The 17,327-nt window shown below is 37.5% G+C and overlaps 1 protein-coding gene across 1 annotated transcript in view; it reads right to left on the reverse strand.

Moving 5' to 3' along the window:
• Window positions 1-16,405, reverse strand: part of SDK1 (sidekick cell adhesion molecule 1) — a 539,910-nt gene extending 523,505 nt beyond the window's left edge. Inside the window, exons 1-3 of the mRNA XM_059896610.1 lie at window positions 16,274-16,405; window positions 2,575-2,681; window positions 275-422 (exon numbers count right to left, since the gene is read on the reverse strand). Of these exons, the coding sequence (XP_059752593.1) occupies window positions 275-422; window positions 2,575-2,681; window positions 16,274-16,317 (299 nt within the window). The 5' untranslated portion in view covers window positions 16,318-16,405. The remainder of the gene's footprint in view (window positions 1-274; window positions 423-2,574; window positions 2,682-16,273) is intronic.
• Between the last annotated feature and the right edge of the window lie 922 nt (window positions 16,406-17,327).

Below are 17,327 nucleotides of genomic sequence, written 5' to 3' on the forward strand. Positions count from 1 at the left end.
CATTCAAAAACGGAAAAAAAAAATACCATAAAGAGTATGTAAAGGTGCTTTAGTTAGGGTATGCGGCATATTAAAGAATAACATTACATGACAGTTTTCTTAAACTGCTTAAAAATTTCCACGCCAGTCTTAAAATAGCTGTTTACTAAGGATTGAGGTAGGTCTACTAGACCAGGTTAGTCTTTTCAAAGTTTAATTGGTACACTTAATATGTAAATGGTACCAACAAGTGTAATGAGATGTATTTTAAACTTTAAAGTTTGGAACAACTTACATTCTGTTGCTTGGAATAATCTTGTGCCCTTCTCTGAACCAGGTCACTTGAGGTCTGGGGCAGCTGGTGATGGGCAGTAAGTTGAGTACAGCTGCATGTCCTTGAGAGACCATTTTTCTCTGATCTGTATCCATGAAATTTCCCATATCTGCAAAGAAAAATCAGACCTTTTAAGTTTCAGAAAATTCTTTTTTGAGGGGGCGGGAGGTCAAAGATGGAAATAACTATATTTTATTGCAAAGTCACCAATGTTGCTATAATTAAGCAGTAAGACCAGAGACGCGCAGTAATGCTGATGAGTGCAGACTGGGGGGTAAAGCGGAGCATGAGACAAAGCCATGTGCCTCCAAAGTACCCACGAAGTGCATGAGTCAGCAGAACTTCAGGGTCTTTGTGTCGCTGCAACAATACAATGAAATGTTTGCAACCAATTTTAATATTGAAATAAACTGTGGAAAAGCATCCTCATGCCACACGAAGCATTTTCCCAGAAACGATAATAAAATGATTTCAGACATCCCCCGGCTCCCGGATCTCTCCAGCTGGTTCTACCCAGGCACCCGCTGCTGTCCTGCTCAGTTTCTCCTTCTCTTTGTTTCTGGGGTGAATGCTCCCTAAAAGATCTTCTGGGAGAAATATTTAACCATTGATTCATTTTTAGAGGGTTCTCCAAACCCCATACTACTGACTTAATTTGGGGCAGGTAGGTTTTGTTCCAGTCTTTGTGCTACTGGTTTACAACATTTAAAAAATGAGATCACAGGAAAAAACCCAGCCTTTAGAATGTGGGTATATGTGGCCAATTTTTAAATCAGTACCATTTAAAAGTTTTTAAAAATTTCCACATTATGATTAGCTACAGATATATGTATACACACACTGATATGGCATATATACTACAATTTTGTCTGAATGCATATAAATTTGGAACAGTCCATAAAAGATCTCTATTATCAACGGATTTGTGATTCAGAAGAAATTATTGACTATGTTACAAGCAGTGTTTAATGTCTAGGAAAAGATGAAACAAATGAAACAGATTAGGAAAATATGCACGGTTATTTTAAAGTAAAGTGAAATTTGTTATCAAAGAGAAGGAGAAAAGAGATAAAATCTAGCGCTAGAGGTAAAGAATAGAAACAAGGATATTACATTAAACAATTTATTAAATATAATAAATTCTAAGCTTATTCAAATATGTTTTGGGTATTGACCTTAATTTTTTATTTATGAATTATGTTTTCAATTATTCAATTGAATAAAAGTTCTGAATTATTCTGCAGACAGGTTTAGTTGAGTGACTTCACCACCACAGTTCAGAAAAATGTAAGCCTCCCTAGTAATTAAAACTATAACTAAACATGTATAGCAACAGCACCTTACCCAGTCACTAGTAATTACCGTAGAAAATTAGAATAACTAGAAATTATTTTATTTTATACAGTAACACTGAAAACCACAAGCCTTAACTGGGGTCAGAATGACATATGAGAAAATATTGTCATCACTGGTTGACACAGCCCAATTTAGGAGCTTTTTAGAGTTCTCTAAATCTATTATAACATATTTATATGTAATTTAAAATTTCTTAACACTTTTTGCTTTCTTTTAAATGAAGAGACATTTTGGTAGTAAATTCAAAATATAATAAAGCCTACATGCCATTTTAGATGGACCCCACCCATCACAGATTTTGGACTAGGAAAGTATTAAATGTTTTGCATCAGCCAACTTCCCTCTCCACATCCTCCTAAAGACTACACCAAAATTCAAGGCCCCTGCATTCTGATATCCCCTCCAGTTACTTTTAAAGGTTTCATTCTCCAAAATGGCCTGCCCAATAGAGAATTAATTAATTCACTACAGCACTAATACATGCTATCCACGTACTTTTTGTTGTGCAGCTGAAGGATTTCTAAACAAATCACTGGAAAGAACTGAGTATGAATTGATAAAATTTTAACTAATTGGGTTTAATCTTTTATTTTAAAAATATCTGAACCTGGATATGATAAAAGCTAAGAGCAGCTAACTCATAAAACAGAAGGCATCTTGCTCATTTTTTAAATCCTCAACAGAGCCTTATCTATTGAATTGAAAACAGTGGCATTTACCTCATTAGCCCCAGAACATCGTCAGACCAGCTGCATTAGCTATTTACTTCTCTCTCAACTGATCTTAGAAATTATACTATTCCAAATAGAACCCAAGATAGAAACTCAACTCCCACCATGGTTAAAGGTGATTTTGATTAGTGTTTTGTTATTTAACATTTGTAGATCTTTTCAGTGTTCACATACATGCGACTTGAACTTCTGATCTTCTTTGCAAGAGGGCTCCCATTCTGTTTCGAACCACACAGCGGTAAAACCCAGCATCCAGCCTCTGTAAAGATGGAATAACATACCTGCCAAACACCAAAAAGCAGTGTTAATGGTTCCGTACCTAGGCAGCCAGCCTTGGCATCTCATCTAGTATATTTTGGTATCTAGTATCAAAAATATTTAATTTTTGATAAACTAATATCTATGCAAGCCTTCCCTGACCTACACACTTACTGCAACTGCAATTTATTTGTGAGATTATTTAATTGCTATTTGTCTCTCCAACTAGGCTGTAAATATCACATGAAGCTAGTTCTGGAACTGTCTTGTTCACCATTGTACCCCTCTGCCATCACGTAGTATCAATAGATATCACTCAAAGCTGCCTGAATGAATAAGAACTATTAAATAGCTAAAAATCATTACACGTAAACCAGACCTTTCAATGTTTTTTTATAATTCTGTCTCTCAGAATTTCTAAAAATTATTTCTACAACTGGCAATGGTCTTAACATAATGTGTTGTGTCATTCCGCATCAAAGTTCAAACAATGCAGGATGAGACACAGGTGGCATTCAGGCAAAGCAAGCAGTGACATCACGGCACAACTCCCCTCTCCAGTCCCCACAGCGAGCAGACATCTCCCAACACCATTTACACACTTTCCTTAGTTCACATATGGCTTGACACTAACTTTTAAAACTTTCTTGATTGGCTGAGAGGTTATTTCATTTGTATTTTCCATTCCTGCGACTATAAGTAACCATCCCTCAAATCAATGCCTTTCTAACAACGTCAGTAAATTTTATAGGGGGGAAAAAGTAGCTAGAAGATACGGTTTCCATAAAAGTCCTGGTTTAGGTTTATGGTTAGTTTTATAATTCAGGATATTTTTAAATCCACGAACAAGCAGGAGGTACAACTGAGGACCACTTCATGTGAGTTCTGCAGCTCCGGAGCTCAAACCTTTCATGCTACCTAGAAGAGTGCATTTAATTGGTTTCTAAGCCATGTTCACTAAAAATCAAGAATAAGGCTTGATTTTCACACATGGGAGGGTGCCTATCCTAAGAAAGAATAAGAGAGCTAAAACCCAATCAAATAGGAGCCTACTTTCCAAAAAAAGAGAAAACACAGTGATGCTATCCTTTCTAAAAACATGTTCTGGTAATAGTTATCTTCAATTTAAAAATACTTCCTCTTATAAAGTATAATCAGAGAAACCTAAAAAAAAAAAAAAAAAAAAAAAAATCAGGTAAAAGGCACCAAGTATGGTATGCTTTATTTGCTCAGCTCTTACACATACCTTAAAATCACTTATATTCAACTAATTGCTCATCTTTTTATTCAAGTATGTCCAATTAGTCAACTGGAAAAAGGAACTGATAGGCATAATTTTTAAGTGAATGAAACATTTGGACAATACAGGTAATTCAGTATTAAGCAAATATTAATCAGAGTGTGTTTACCCTCTGATAACTATCTTGAGATCTTACAGCAAGATTAATAAAATATTTTATGAAAAAATACTGCTGAATCTCAGTCTTCAAAATTTTATTCTATTCTGAGGAATGGTTTATCTCAAACAAAAAATTAATTAGTGAAGACAATCAGAACAATACCAAACTGAACACAAAGAGTCCACGCCATCTATTTAAATTACAAATCAAGACTAGATGGATGAGCAGCTTTGATTATTATACACTATGATTATAATTAGGAGGGGTTTTGAGATTAGGTTAAAACAAAGTCAATAAAAGTTTTCGGAAAAGAAATAACACAAGTTATTGAGTACATATTTGAAAAACTACAAGAGCAGTTTCATCATTGCAAGCTAACCACATTTATATGATTGTTATTTATTTCATTTTTCCTTTTTTGCAGTATCCTGAATAGATTTTATATTCTTATAAATTTCTATAGTGATCTTGTGTACTAATGCACAAAAACAGCACTGCTTTCAAACAACTGGGAGAACCAGATACAAAACTGAATATTAGGCATATGCTGTTTTGTACTGTCTCTTTAGTCTAATGTCTCACCAGGAAAAAGATACACAAAAAAGTGGCAAAGTACTCCACCTATTACAGGAATTCCTACACAAATTATGTTTACCCAACAGATGGGAATATTCATTGCAAGCCTATTGTTTATAAACACACATTTTTAAGCAGAGAAAGTTTCCTGGCTCCTTATAAGAAAGTATGATAAAATCCTAGCACCATATGCCACTAACATATAGAAAATGACTGCTCCTATTTCAAATAAGCACAGCTGGGAATGTTTGTATTCACTGTTTCAGGGCAGAATCTACTAGACTAACAGAACCTTTTCCAGGGCTAGTTCATTATCAGGAAGAGCAAATTAAAGAAAATCAAACACAAAACCACAACAAACCCCAGGGTTTAAACATTCACTTCTGCTACGTAGGAGAATACCTCAGCTCCAAACTGCCACTCGGAATGGGTGACAAGAGCAACCCTAGAATTTCTCTAAGAAGCAGTTTTAGGTCCATTTCCATCCGTGAACAATTGCTTGACTAGCCCTGCCTGGAGAGGATATCTGACATTTTTTGTGTGCCTAGGGTCTGCACCGTGTTCTTACATTTGGAGAATTCTCCACCATGAGTCCTGGTGGAGGCGGACCCCTACATCAGCAGGGCACAGGAATGAGGTACCACAGGACCACTGCACACACACGCTCTGGGCTTTCAGATCTGGGGCTGGCGATGCACAGGAGCAGGGCTAAAGGAGAACCTGTCCAACAGCAGCAGCCGTGGGGCACAATAGAGCCCCGGATCAGGGGAGCAGTGCAAGTGTCCAGTGCCCATAGGGGCAGTGGCTCAAGCAGTGGCAACCAGGGTGCAGCAGTACCAGCAGCAGGACCCTATGGGACTGGCTCTTGGGGCAATTTGGCTCTGATGGGCTCGCCTCCCTCTGTTCCTGCCCAATGTCCAGTCAGTCCAGTGACTGAAAGAGCAACCGAATGTCCAGGTGACAACTTCCTTTTTTGTTTCAACGAGAGAGGGTTTGTTTGGCTTGTCCTAGAACTCCCCAGAATGTAGCCAAAATAATTTTGGTTGAAAAGGCTTCTGAAGTTACTAGGTACTCACCATGGTCACAGAAAAACCTAAATAATGCCTCACTGAATCGTCTCTTTTTAAAAAATCATGGCTTCCCAGCTAACCACTAAGAATCATTAAGTGGTAAATAGTCCCCCCAAAACTGAGACTAATTAATCTTTTATAAGGAGTATTCCTGCCATGAGCCACTAAAATCTTAGAAAATGTCTGACAAAATACTATCTGCTTTGGAACAGTTACTGTTGAGCAGTTCTTCCCAACAAGAGTTAAATGCTCTAAGCACACAGGTCTACAGAGACCTATCACAGTTCAGAATAACGAAACCACATCTTTGATATAGAAGAGAAAACCCATACTTCTCCCTCTAAGGTCAGCGGACACAACTCGATCCATGAGAAAGAATTTTCATACCCATTAAAATTAGATACAAGGTTTTTTTTCTTTTTGGGGGGGTCTACATTCATTTTATGCCACTCCAGACAAGACTATTCCCCATAGCTTTAATTTTTTAAAAATTAAAGTATGAAAATATCTATTCTGGTATGAAAGTATCTGGTATGAAAGTATCTATTCTGCATGAAAATAAACAACCAAGTTCTATAATAAACTTTCATATCTTGGCCCAAAGCCCATTATTATCTTTAAAGTGAAAAAAGGTTTAAGAAAAAAAAAAACAAAAACAAAACTAAGCCATTTATATCTTTCTTGGAACTAATTCCATTCTATTTGTGGAAACAAGATTACAAATAATTGTATTTTCAATTTTATTTTTATAAATTTCCTATATGAACATTTAAAATACAGCAACAGTCAAAAGTGGAATGAGTCCATAGCTGACTTTCGCCACAAGCAAAGAGTGAAATGAAAAATCCAGACTGAAACTTGTTAACAAAGAGACGGACACAAAATTTTGAAGGCGTGTCCAGCTCACTAATAGGTCTTAGACGTCAAGCAAATTGAGGGTTATGTTTTGAATCCTTTCAAAAGAGTTACAGTAATCAGTATGAAGTTAAAGTAAACAGCATAATAAAGATGGAGGTTAGCCGACAGGAACATTATACTCGCAGAAGTTCTTTAATCTCTATTTCATTTACTGAAAATTCTGCATTAAGTTGAAAGAGGCAATGAACAGGTCCCTGCTGGGGATGGGCTAAGGAAGCATCTACGGAATCTGTCTGGGAATATAAATCTGGGGACCGTAAGCCCTCCAGGGACCAAGTGGCTGCTGAGTATCCACATACCAGGAATAACTGCATTTAAATTTTATATTCACTTATAGACGCCAATTCAAAATTTCTAGAGTTAACATTGAAAAGTTCCCAGGAATCTTCTTCTGGGATTGTGGTTTATGTGATTTTCTCTAACAGTAACAATGTTTTGGGATCATTCATTCTTCATCCATTCCTACCTTCTATTATCAAACCAGGGACAGTCAAGGAGAAATTCACATTTTGGTAAACATGGACACATGACCGGAACTAGTCTGTCAGATCTGTCATTAGGAGACAATGCTCTCTCAAGTCAGTAAGAATGGAGTTTCAGAAAATCTTTGTGAAAGACAGAGATTTTTTAGAGCTAAAAGTCCTTTATTCATCTCTGTTTACTTAATTCTTTATATTGCCAGGTTCTCTAGAGATATTTTTTTTTAAAAATCTAGAACCGTTATATGAAGGGCTAAAATATGAGGGGAAATGTTAGTTTCTACACAGTCAAAATGATCCACACCAAAACACAATGGAAAGAAGACCTAAGCTATTAAGCGTTGCAATATTAGCACAAGTGAATTAGAAACGTAAATGAAAAAGCTTTCACTTGTCTCATGGAAGCACTTGTCAACAATCATGTTACAGACTTGTTTGGTCACGCTGGCTAAAGTTCTCCACTTAGAACCCACAATGATCCTGAGATGAATGAGTCAAATGGAATCACTTCTTCAAATCCAAGTCATCTCCAGTAAGAACTTTTAAAAGTTCATTGCTACTCCGCTTCAGAAATTCTCCGGAAACAATCATATCTGCTATGACCACATGGAGTTGAAAAGACGGTCAATTAAAATCAGAAACAAACGATACACAACTTTGTGGGAGAGATATAAGCATTGGGACACACCATATTAATATTAGAGATCAAAATCGAACAAGACAGAGCAGACTCATACCACTTTAATTAAGCCTTGGAAATCAATGTCAGATACTTCGACTAGGAATGAGATGAGAATAGTCCACCCACTTTTACCTGCCAAAGTTTATCTTCCCCTTCCTTACAAACAAATAGACAAAAGGACTGGATGCCTTAGGAATGAAAAATTCATTTGTTAATTCCAGGGCTCCTAAATATAACCATGTGATATAGAAGAAAGGCCAAAATTAGGTTGAAAGCTTTACACTAAGTGCCCAACCATTCACATCTTGGGCACTAGGAAATAAGAAAGTTACCCCAAGCCTTAAGCAGCCTGGAACTATAAGGGGTTCTACTGGGTTGGGTTGGCCAAAAGGTTCATTTGGTCTTTTCCGCAAGATGGCTCTACTAGCACTTAGTTGTCTTTAACTTCATTTGAAACAATTTTGTTAGACTGTATGTGACAGCTGTCATATCAGCATGCAGTAAAAAAAAAGACATCAAAATTGGTGAATTTTTGTGTAGCCATTTTAATATTGAAGATAGAAGAAAAAAGCAACATTTTTGGCATATTATGCTTTATTACTTCAAGAAAGGTAAAAGTGCAACTGAAATGCAAAAAAAAGATTTGTGCAGTGTATGGAGAAAGTGCTGTAACTGACTGAACATATCAAAAGTGGTTTGTGAAGTTTCGTGCTGGAGATTTCTCGCTGGAAGATGCTCCACGGTCCGGTAGACCAGTTGAAGTTGATAGCAATCAAATTGAGACATTAATTGAGAACAAGCAACACTATACCATGTGGGAGACAGCCGACATACTCAAAATATCCAAATGAAGCGTTGAAAATCATTTGCACCAGTTTGGTTATGTTAATCGCTTTGATGTTTGGGTTCCACATAAGTTAAGCGAAAAAAAACCTTCTTGACTGTATTTCCACATGCGATTCTCTACTTAAATGTAATGAAAACATTCCATTTTCAAAACAAATTGTGACGAGCGATGAAAAGTGGGTACGGGAGTCCTCTATTACGAGCTCATTCCGGAAAACCAAACGATTAATGCCAACAAGGGCTGATCCCAATTAGACCAACTGAAAGCGGCGCTTGACGAAAAGCGTCCAGAATCAGTCAACAGAAAACGCATAATCTTCCGTCAGGGTAATGCAAGACTGCTTGTTTCTTTGATGACCAGGCAAAAACTGTCAAAGCTTGGCTGGGAAGTTCTCATTCATCTGCCGTATTCAGCAGACATTGCACCTTTGGATTTCCATTTATTTAGGTCTTTACAAAATTCTCTTAATGGAAAAAATTTCAATTCCCTGGAAGACTATAAAAGGCACCTGGAACAGTTCTTTGCTCAAAAAGATAGAAAGTTTTGGGAAGATGGAATGATGAAGTTGCCTGAAAAATGGCAGAAGGTAGTAGAACAAATGCGTGAATATGTTGTTCAATAAAGTTCTTGGTGAAAATGAAAAATGTGTCTTTTATTTTTACTTAAAAACTGAAGGCACTTTTTGGCCAACCCAATACTTATTTTAGTCAAAATGGGCAAGACGAGTTCATTTGAACCAAAATACAATCTGTTGTTGTTGTGAGCTGGGCAGCTCCCAGAGGACAGGACCAATGAAAAGTGAACCAGGAGAAAAGAATGACTGTAAACAAGGTTAGGAAAACTGAAGCTCAACAACCTGGGGAACTCAGCCCTTTGTGGGAAGCTGTAGGTGGGAGTCGCACTCAGTTTGGCTGGCTGATGAAGAAACCAACTGGTTACGTTTCACTTAAGAAAAGGGTTCTCAATTAAACGGACCTTGCCTGATGAGTAGGGGACTCAGCAGATTCAAAACAAAACAAAATATAAAAACAGGTATAGGAGTCTAACTCATGGCTTAGTGATGAAGTTCTGTCTCAGGGTCTCAAGCCTAAAGGATACGGCCAAGGGATCAATCTGGGAAAGTTTGACATGGCAGTAATACTGAGTTTTCAGACATACGAACATGTCCATTTATTTAGGTCTTCTTTTATTTCCTTAGGCAACGCTTTATAGTTTTTAGTGTAAAAATGTTGCAAATTCCATGTCAGATTTATCTCTAAGATTTTTGAAGATATTTTAAAAATATATTTATAAGATAGTTTTAATATAAATTTTAATAAATTGCAGATTATTCTTTCCTAGTATACAGAAATATAACGGATTTTTGTATGCTCATCTTGCATCCTGTAACACTGCTAAACACATAAATTTTAGCAGCTTTTTAAAGATAATATCACATTTTCTGCAATCATGTAACCCTCAATAAAATACATTTTTACATCTTCTCTTACAATCTAGAAGCTTTTTATTTCTTTTTCTTATTGCACTGGCTGGTAACTCCATTATTGGGATCTGTTGAGCTTCTTGCATTGATGAATTTGTAATTTTCATCAAATGTAAAACTTTTTCAGTATTATTTATTCAAATAATTTTCCACCCCTGCCTCCTTTGGGATTCCAGTTATACATATATTAGGCCATTTGACGCTGTCCTGTAATTCACTAATGGTCTTTTCATTGTGTTTGATTTCTTTTTTTTCCTATCCGCCTTTTATTTTGAAGAGTTATATTGTTATATTTTAAAGTTTACTAATATTTTCTTCTGCAATGTCTAATCTGCTAGTCCCATCCAATGTGTTTTTCATCTCAGACATTATAGGTTTCATCTGATCACATGGAATACAGTTACGATGTTTCAACGCACTTCTCTGCTAATTCTAACATCCGTGTCAGCTTTGGTTTGGTTTCAATGGATTGATTTTTCTCATTTTGGGTCACGCTTTCCTTCTTCTTTACATGCCTGATAATCTCTGATTGGATTCTAGACATTGTAAAATTTTGGTGCTGGATATTTTTGTACTCCTATAAATATTCCCGAGCTTTCTTCTCCAGTGCTGCAAAGATACCTGGAAATGGTTTGATCCTTTCTGGTCTTGCTTTTAAGATTTCTTAGGCAGGACCAGAGCTGTGTTCGGTCCGGGGTTAGTAACCTCCACTACAGACCCAGGACACTTCTGTGTACCCTGTCCAATAACCCCATGGATTACAAGGTTTTTCAGTCCGGCTGCTGAGAAGAGGCACTGAACCCCACGCTGTGCGAACCTGGGGAACTACTGCCTCCACTCTTTGGGTCCCTGGGCAGTCTCCTTACATGAATGTGCCGGTGAGTAATCTGCTAAATACTAGACAAAGAACCTCTGAGGATCTCCAGAGTTCACCCTCTACACAGCTCTCTCCTCTCCAGTACTCTGCCTTGATCTCTCTGAACTCTCAGCTCCCTACACCGCAGGGATCCCTCCAGGTTTCACCTGTGTTCTCCCTCTCTGTACCACAGCCTGGAAATTCTCTCAGGGCAGTGAGCCGAGCAATCACAGGGCTCACCTTGTTGGTTTTCCATCTCTCAGCCATCACACCTTCGGCTGCCTGATGTCCAGTATCTTGAAAACAATTATTCCATATACTTCGTCCAGTGTTATGGTTGTTTAGATTGCCTATCTAGAATTCTCCTTCAACTCTCTCAGTGAGGTTTTCTATTTTTCTGCATGTTCTACTCATTTCTTATAAAGGTTATTCCCAGGTATTTAATAAATTTTACTGATATTGTAGAATTTTCGTTCTTTTATAGGACATAAGAAAAAGTAAATTTTCCCTTAACCATTCCTATTTTTTTACTGAAATAAAAAGATAAAGATCCATCAAATTTCTACTGTTTATACTGTAACAGAAATTGAACCAGAGGCAGATCATGTAAGGAGACTATTTAGAGTATCCAATTATTCCTCCTGCTGGAATGAGTATTGTGCCTAGCACTAGAAATTTTGGGCATATATATATTTTGAATATAATTACAAAATATTTTTTATCCCATAGTAGAAAAAATAATTTACAGTAAATATTTTCTGGGGAAAAAAAAATGGAGACAAATCTGCCTATGACACTTAAGTAACTTTGTTTAATTACTGAACTACTCTCATTTTCCCAGTGTAGCCATCTGTGCCTAAACATGGATATAAGCATCATTATGAACAATATAACATTTGAAACTTACTAAAACTCATTGTTCAGTTTATAACACAAGCAGCAAAGAAAATGTTATTTTTAGTCAAAGATGGAAAAGCTGAATTTATATTAAATATTTGCTTTTTTTAGGGTTAGCACTTTCATAACTGACACCAAAGGGTGGAGTTAGGAAACAGCTACCGTTTTTATAGAGTATGTTTTCCAATTTGAGACTTATAGCAGCTTCGTGAAGGTTAACATATGACAGCTGAAGGTGCTTATTGGAAGGAAGCAGATGAAAGAGTAATTTGAAAAAATAGCGTAAGATTTTTAGACAGGTTTTATATCTTGAAAAAAATGATGACAAAATACAATGGATCCTTGATAACCCATCTCAGTGTATGAAGCCCTCAGTGAACAGAATATAATTTATCACGTCTAACCTAAACCGATTTTGCTTCAGAATAACCCATATCTTCCTAACGAGTTTCTGGTGAAATGGTAGTGAAGCATCTACCCTGTTTTAATGGTGCATATATAATGAACCACCTTCTCAATCCTGCTTCAATCAAGCAACAATGCTTTGTCTTCTTGAGGACTATCCAGGGTGTGTCAGGTTAACAGGTAAATTAGCTGGTGCGAAGATCAATGCAAAAAAGAGCTCAATCTCCTCGCATATTTTTAAGTTGACACCAAAATTTTCTGTCATATAGAAGTTTAAATAGTTGCATATACAATAATGGCATAGTATATGTTTTGGCATTTTAAAATAAAACTGTCACACACTGTTTTAAATGTATCTAATGGAAGTTAATATAATGATTTTGATATCCACACTTTCTATTGCTTAAAAATGAACTGACAGAGCTTCCATACTGTTTCTTTTTACTCTTTGAACTTGAGTATTAAATCCATTTATCCCACAGAATTTTATTCTAATGTAACATTTTTCTATGCCTGAAAGATACTTATTATTTATTACCCAACATACTTCTCTGAAATAAAAATATACAAATAAATGGTAATTTAAAAAGAATTTCCTTTTGTCAAAATAGTCTAAGCACTTAAAAAAAATTTCATCTGGATTACTTGTGGATTGTAATTATTATTACCACACAGCTAATGAAAACAACATCAATGTATTACGAATTTTGAAAAATAATTATTAAACATTAAAAACTTAGAAAGGAGATATGTCTCTTGAAAGTGGCTGTTTATTCAATTACTTCACACTTTATTGAATGGAAAGTTATTTACTATCAGAATGAACAGAATTGGATAGAAATTTACTACAAAAAGAAAAGAAGGTATTGACCACATATTTGCATACAGTTAATTTAAATCTAATGAGTACACGAAGACATAGACAAGTAGAGAAGAGGCTGATGTGTACCAGCAAGCAAAACACACTGAAGTAATAAAAATGAATATGGATTTAGAATATCAAATGATATCTTTTTGCAAAAGTTAACGAAAGTGTCTTCCGAATGAATGAGAAAATATAAAGCACAAACTTTCCTATAGTGCATGGTCCTTCTACATCAGGAGGGCACATTGATCTGATGAAAGTAAACAGAACTTTTCACCCCCTCCTCGTTGAGATCTATCACTGAAGCCTCCCCGAGCTCTTTTCACTTCTGGGTAGGTGAAACGAAGACAAGTGTGTTTCAGAGAAGAGTATTTCTCAAAGGGCTTTTTATTTCTAACAAATCTTGAAAATTCTAATTCTATTATGTGTAAGTGCGTACACCACAGAGCGTTACACTAAGCTTGCAGCCTGGATAAAACAAGTTGCCTTGCCTGCGGTAATTCCTGCAGATGTTTCTCTGCTTTGTTCTCATAAACGTTCCTTGAGGCACAATATATACTTTGATGGTGGATGGAGAATGGAAAAGGGAAGCTTGTTCACAAAAAAATGGTACAGCTCTTGCTGACCACCTATACATCTGAATTAAGAAAACCCCAAGATTGGTCAAAAGATCCCATTTCTAGTGTCATACTCTGTCCTTAAAAGTAGTACATATAGAGTGAAGGCAAGGAGCTCTTCTATGGGATGTTTAAAAGAGGCTTCTTCGAGCCCAGTATTTTAAACTGTGCTTGTCTTGCACCCTGAAGGTGTGGTTTCACAGAAGACTCACTGGGAAAGGTGTGTCCTTCTTTTGTGAAGTGGAAGAAATAACGCAAAGCAGGTATGAAAGGGGAACTGGCAGGTGCCAACACAGAGGCACGTTCTCAGGTAGCTCAATTTCAGAAAACATGCATGTAGAAACTGAAGATCTAGAAAACTATTCCTTTGCCACTCTCCATAGCATATACCCCAGTTTTAAGACCACTGTTATAGATCACCCACATCACTACTTCTTTTTATGAGGAAAAAAAATATGGATTCTTTTGAAACCTCACTTCCTTTCTCCTGGGGCATATGAAACATGGTATCATTTAATTTTTATGAGAACCCTCTAAGGTGGGTTTTATTATACCCATTTTACAGATGGGAGAAGTAAGATCAAGCTGGTTAGATAACTTGTCCAAAGTCAAACAGATAATAAGTTGAATAGAAGTATCTGAACTCAAGTCATCTGCCATCAAAGCCCACTGCTCATAATGGTTCTCATTTCTAAGCTCACTTTTTTTTTTTTTTGCTTTCTAATACCCCTTCTAACAAACCAATCCCCATGTCATATTATGATAAAATAGAATTTAATAGAATTTATTAACTGATTGCTGGTGGGCCAGAAAATATGCTGTTTTACATACATTAGAGCCTTTTAATGCTCACACCACCACAAATGAGGTTTGATCACCCCCATTTTGCAGATACTGAAAGTGGGGCTAACAGGCTGCTTGCCCGAGGTCATACCGCTAACACTAATTGGTGGTGAGCTGAGATTCAAACCTAGGTCTGTTGGATTTCAACATGCTCTTAACTATTAGGGTAAATTGTTCTCACAGCAGCAGATCCTCTGACAGTACAGGCCTAATGATGAAAGAGGAGGACACAAACTCCTCTGACTAAACAGGGCAGGTGGATAATGGGACTGGGCAAAGCAAGTGGGGCACAAGGCAGGGACCAGAGAGTGCTGAGAACTGGGCGTCCAGGCCTGTACCCCAGGGCAGCACTGCCAGGGCCAGCTTCTGTGTGGGGCTGCAAACCCAGGAAGCCATGCCTGCTGACTCTTCAAGAGGGACCGAAGAGCAGATTTTTATGTGAAGTCTTACAAGCGTTAAATGCTGGCAATCAATTAAGAAATATCTACTGTGCATATATCCACACATATTTTTAAACTGATTTTTAAAATACCCACACCATGTTCCAGGCAGGCTGAATGTGGTTCATGGACCACCATATTATAACTTCGGAGGTACAGAGTGCATGGTGGGCTATGCCCCAGGTTGAGAAGATCATTACTCTCTATAAAACACCTCTAGAGACCTCCCTGGTGGTCCAGTGGTTAAGACTCTGCCCTTCCACTGCAGGGGGCACGGGTTCGATCCCTGGTTGGGGAACTAAGATCCCTCATGCCACGCAGCCAAAAATAAATCAAGAGTGAAGATTATGTTTAAATAAATAAATAAATAAATAAAAATAAAATCTCTCTAGACAGCCAATTCTCTTTCTTATTTCATTTAAATAAGAGCATGGTATTGCTGGTTTCTGCTGATTTGGGGGCCTCTGGGACTGGTTTAGGCAGTTGCTAATTCTCCATCCCACTCAGAACTGGAGCATCCAGCATAATCCTCCCATAGAACAGGAGGTAAAAAGATACAAAACCAGAAAAGCATCAAGCACTGCAAGGAGGTGATGAGGCTGGGAAGCTGATCCTGATGCCTCCTGGGCGAAGCTGCACCTCAGACGTGACCCGACCTCCCGTTTCCCCCATCTCAGTCCTCTGTACTCAGCCCCCAGTACCTAGCACATGGCAGGTGTTCAATAAATACTCATGTTTGCTGCTCAGTGTAGATGCTGTACTCATGCCCATCCTCCCATAGTTCCACTTTTTCCCATCCCAACTCTGAAAGTTAGCCAGGAAGGTGTTTGTTGACTAATCAGAGCTCCAGAAGCTATGACCTAAAGGTATCTGTTTAAGCATTTACGCTCCTCAGACAGGAACAATACTGGTGGGTGGGGCGGCTGCCACAAGAAATCAAATCTATCAGGCTAAAGCTGTTACTTGCATTCCTCTGTAACTATAGCTCCTTTGGTCTGGTGATTTCACTAACGGGCTTCCTTTTACAAATATAACTACAAACTTCCTAAGTGTGAATACAACCTGTATCAGAATAGTAAATCACATTCTGATTATATGTTCAAATCTATGCCTTTAATCCTTAACGCATGACAAATTAAATCCGATATTTCCCCCCGCTTGCGCTATTATGGCCAAGAGGCAAATATTCTAAACACATCAAGCTGAAACAGAATCTTATTTTCGAGCAATTAATTACTTATATTCGCTGGTGTAGGTGGTGAGCTCACTGTCATCGTGCATCCACTTGAATTCCAAGGGCCAGCTCCCTTCAGCGAGGCAAGTGAGAACGAGGCGGTTCCCCTCCAGGTGCAGCTGTGGAAGGCCCGGCTCTGTTTTAAAATATGGCACAACGTCATCTGAAATATGAAAGAAAAAAGAGAGAGGAAAAAAACTGAATGAAGTGCACATGAAAATGTCATTCATCCAATTAATCAATCACTTACTTAAACAGACCTAATTTTAAAAAGCAGAAATGATGGTTATTTGGCCCAATTAAGTAGCAAATTATCCTTGACCCCCTAGAAACCTGCAATACCCTAGACAATATTTCAAAAGGCTGAATGCTCTATGACAGCACCATGTAAAAGCACCTGACAAGTTCATCCAAGTTATTTGCATTTGTGATTAATACTTATTTATCGCATACTGGGCAATCTCTGCTGATGCAAGCCTTGGTTTTAACTAGGCATTATATTCTTAAAGTAACAATCAAGGGTATATACCTTGGCTCTAAAAGAAAAATATAACCTTCACTTAGTTAAAAAAAAAAAAAGGTAACTAGGATAAGCAAGATTAACATATACATATAAACGACATGAATCACAATCCAGCTTTCATCTCACACACACACTGCCTCTTTCGGTGACATCCAGGGGGCTATCACACTGGAAACCCATGTGTATTCATACAGTGGAACAGCTTGCAGCAATGGGAACGAACCAACTATTGCTACACACAACACCACGGATGGATCTCACAGACAGACGTATGTGTAGTGAGAGAAGCCAGACAGGAAAAAATTACAGCATATGCTTCCATGCAAAAGTTCAGAAAAGTTCAAAACCAGGCGAAACTAGTCTGTGGTGTTAGAGGTCAGTCAGGGTGAGCGTTGTTACCTCTGGGGGATGGGGATGGGGGCGGGTGTGTAACAGGGCAGCTTGTGGAGAGCACGTCAAGATCCATTTCTCAATATGGTTACACGGGGCCATTCACTTTGTGAAAATTCATAGAAAATCATTCTGTATCTGACT

This window comes from Balaenoptera ricei, chromosome 15, assembly GCF_028023285.1.
Source record: "Balaenoptera ricei isolate mBalRic1 chromosome 15, mBalRic1.hap2, whole genome shotgun sequence".
In the NCBI taxonomy this organism is placed as follows: Eukaryota; Metazoa; Chordata; class Mammalia; order Artiodactyla; family Balaenopteridae; genus Balaenoptera; species Balaenoptera ricei.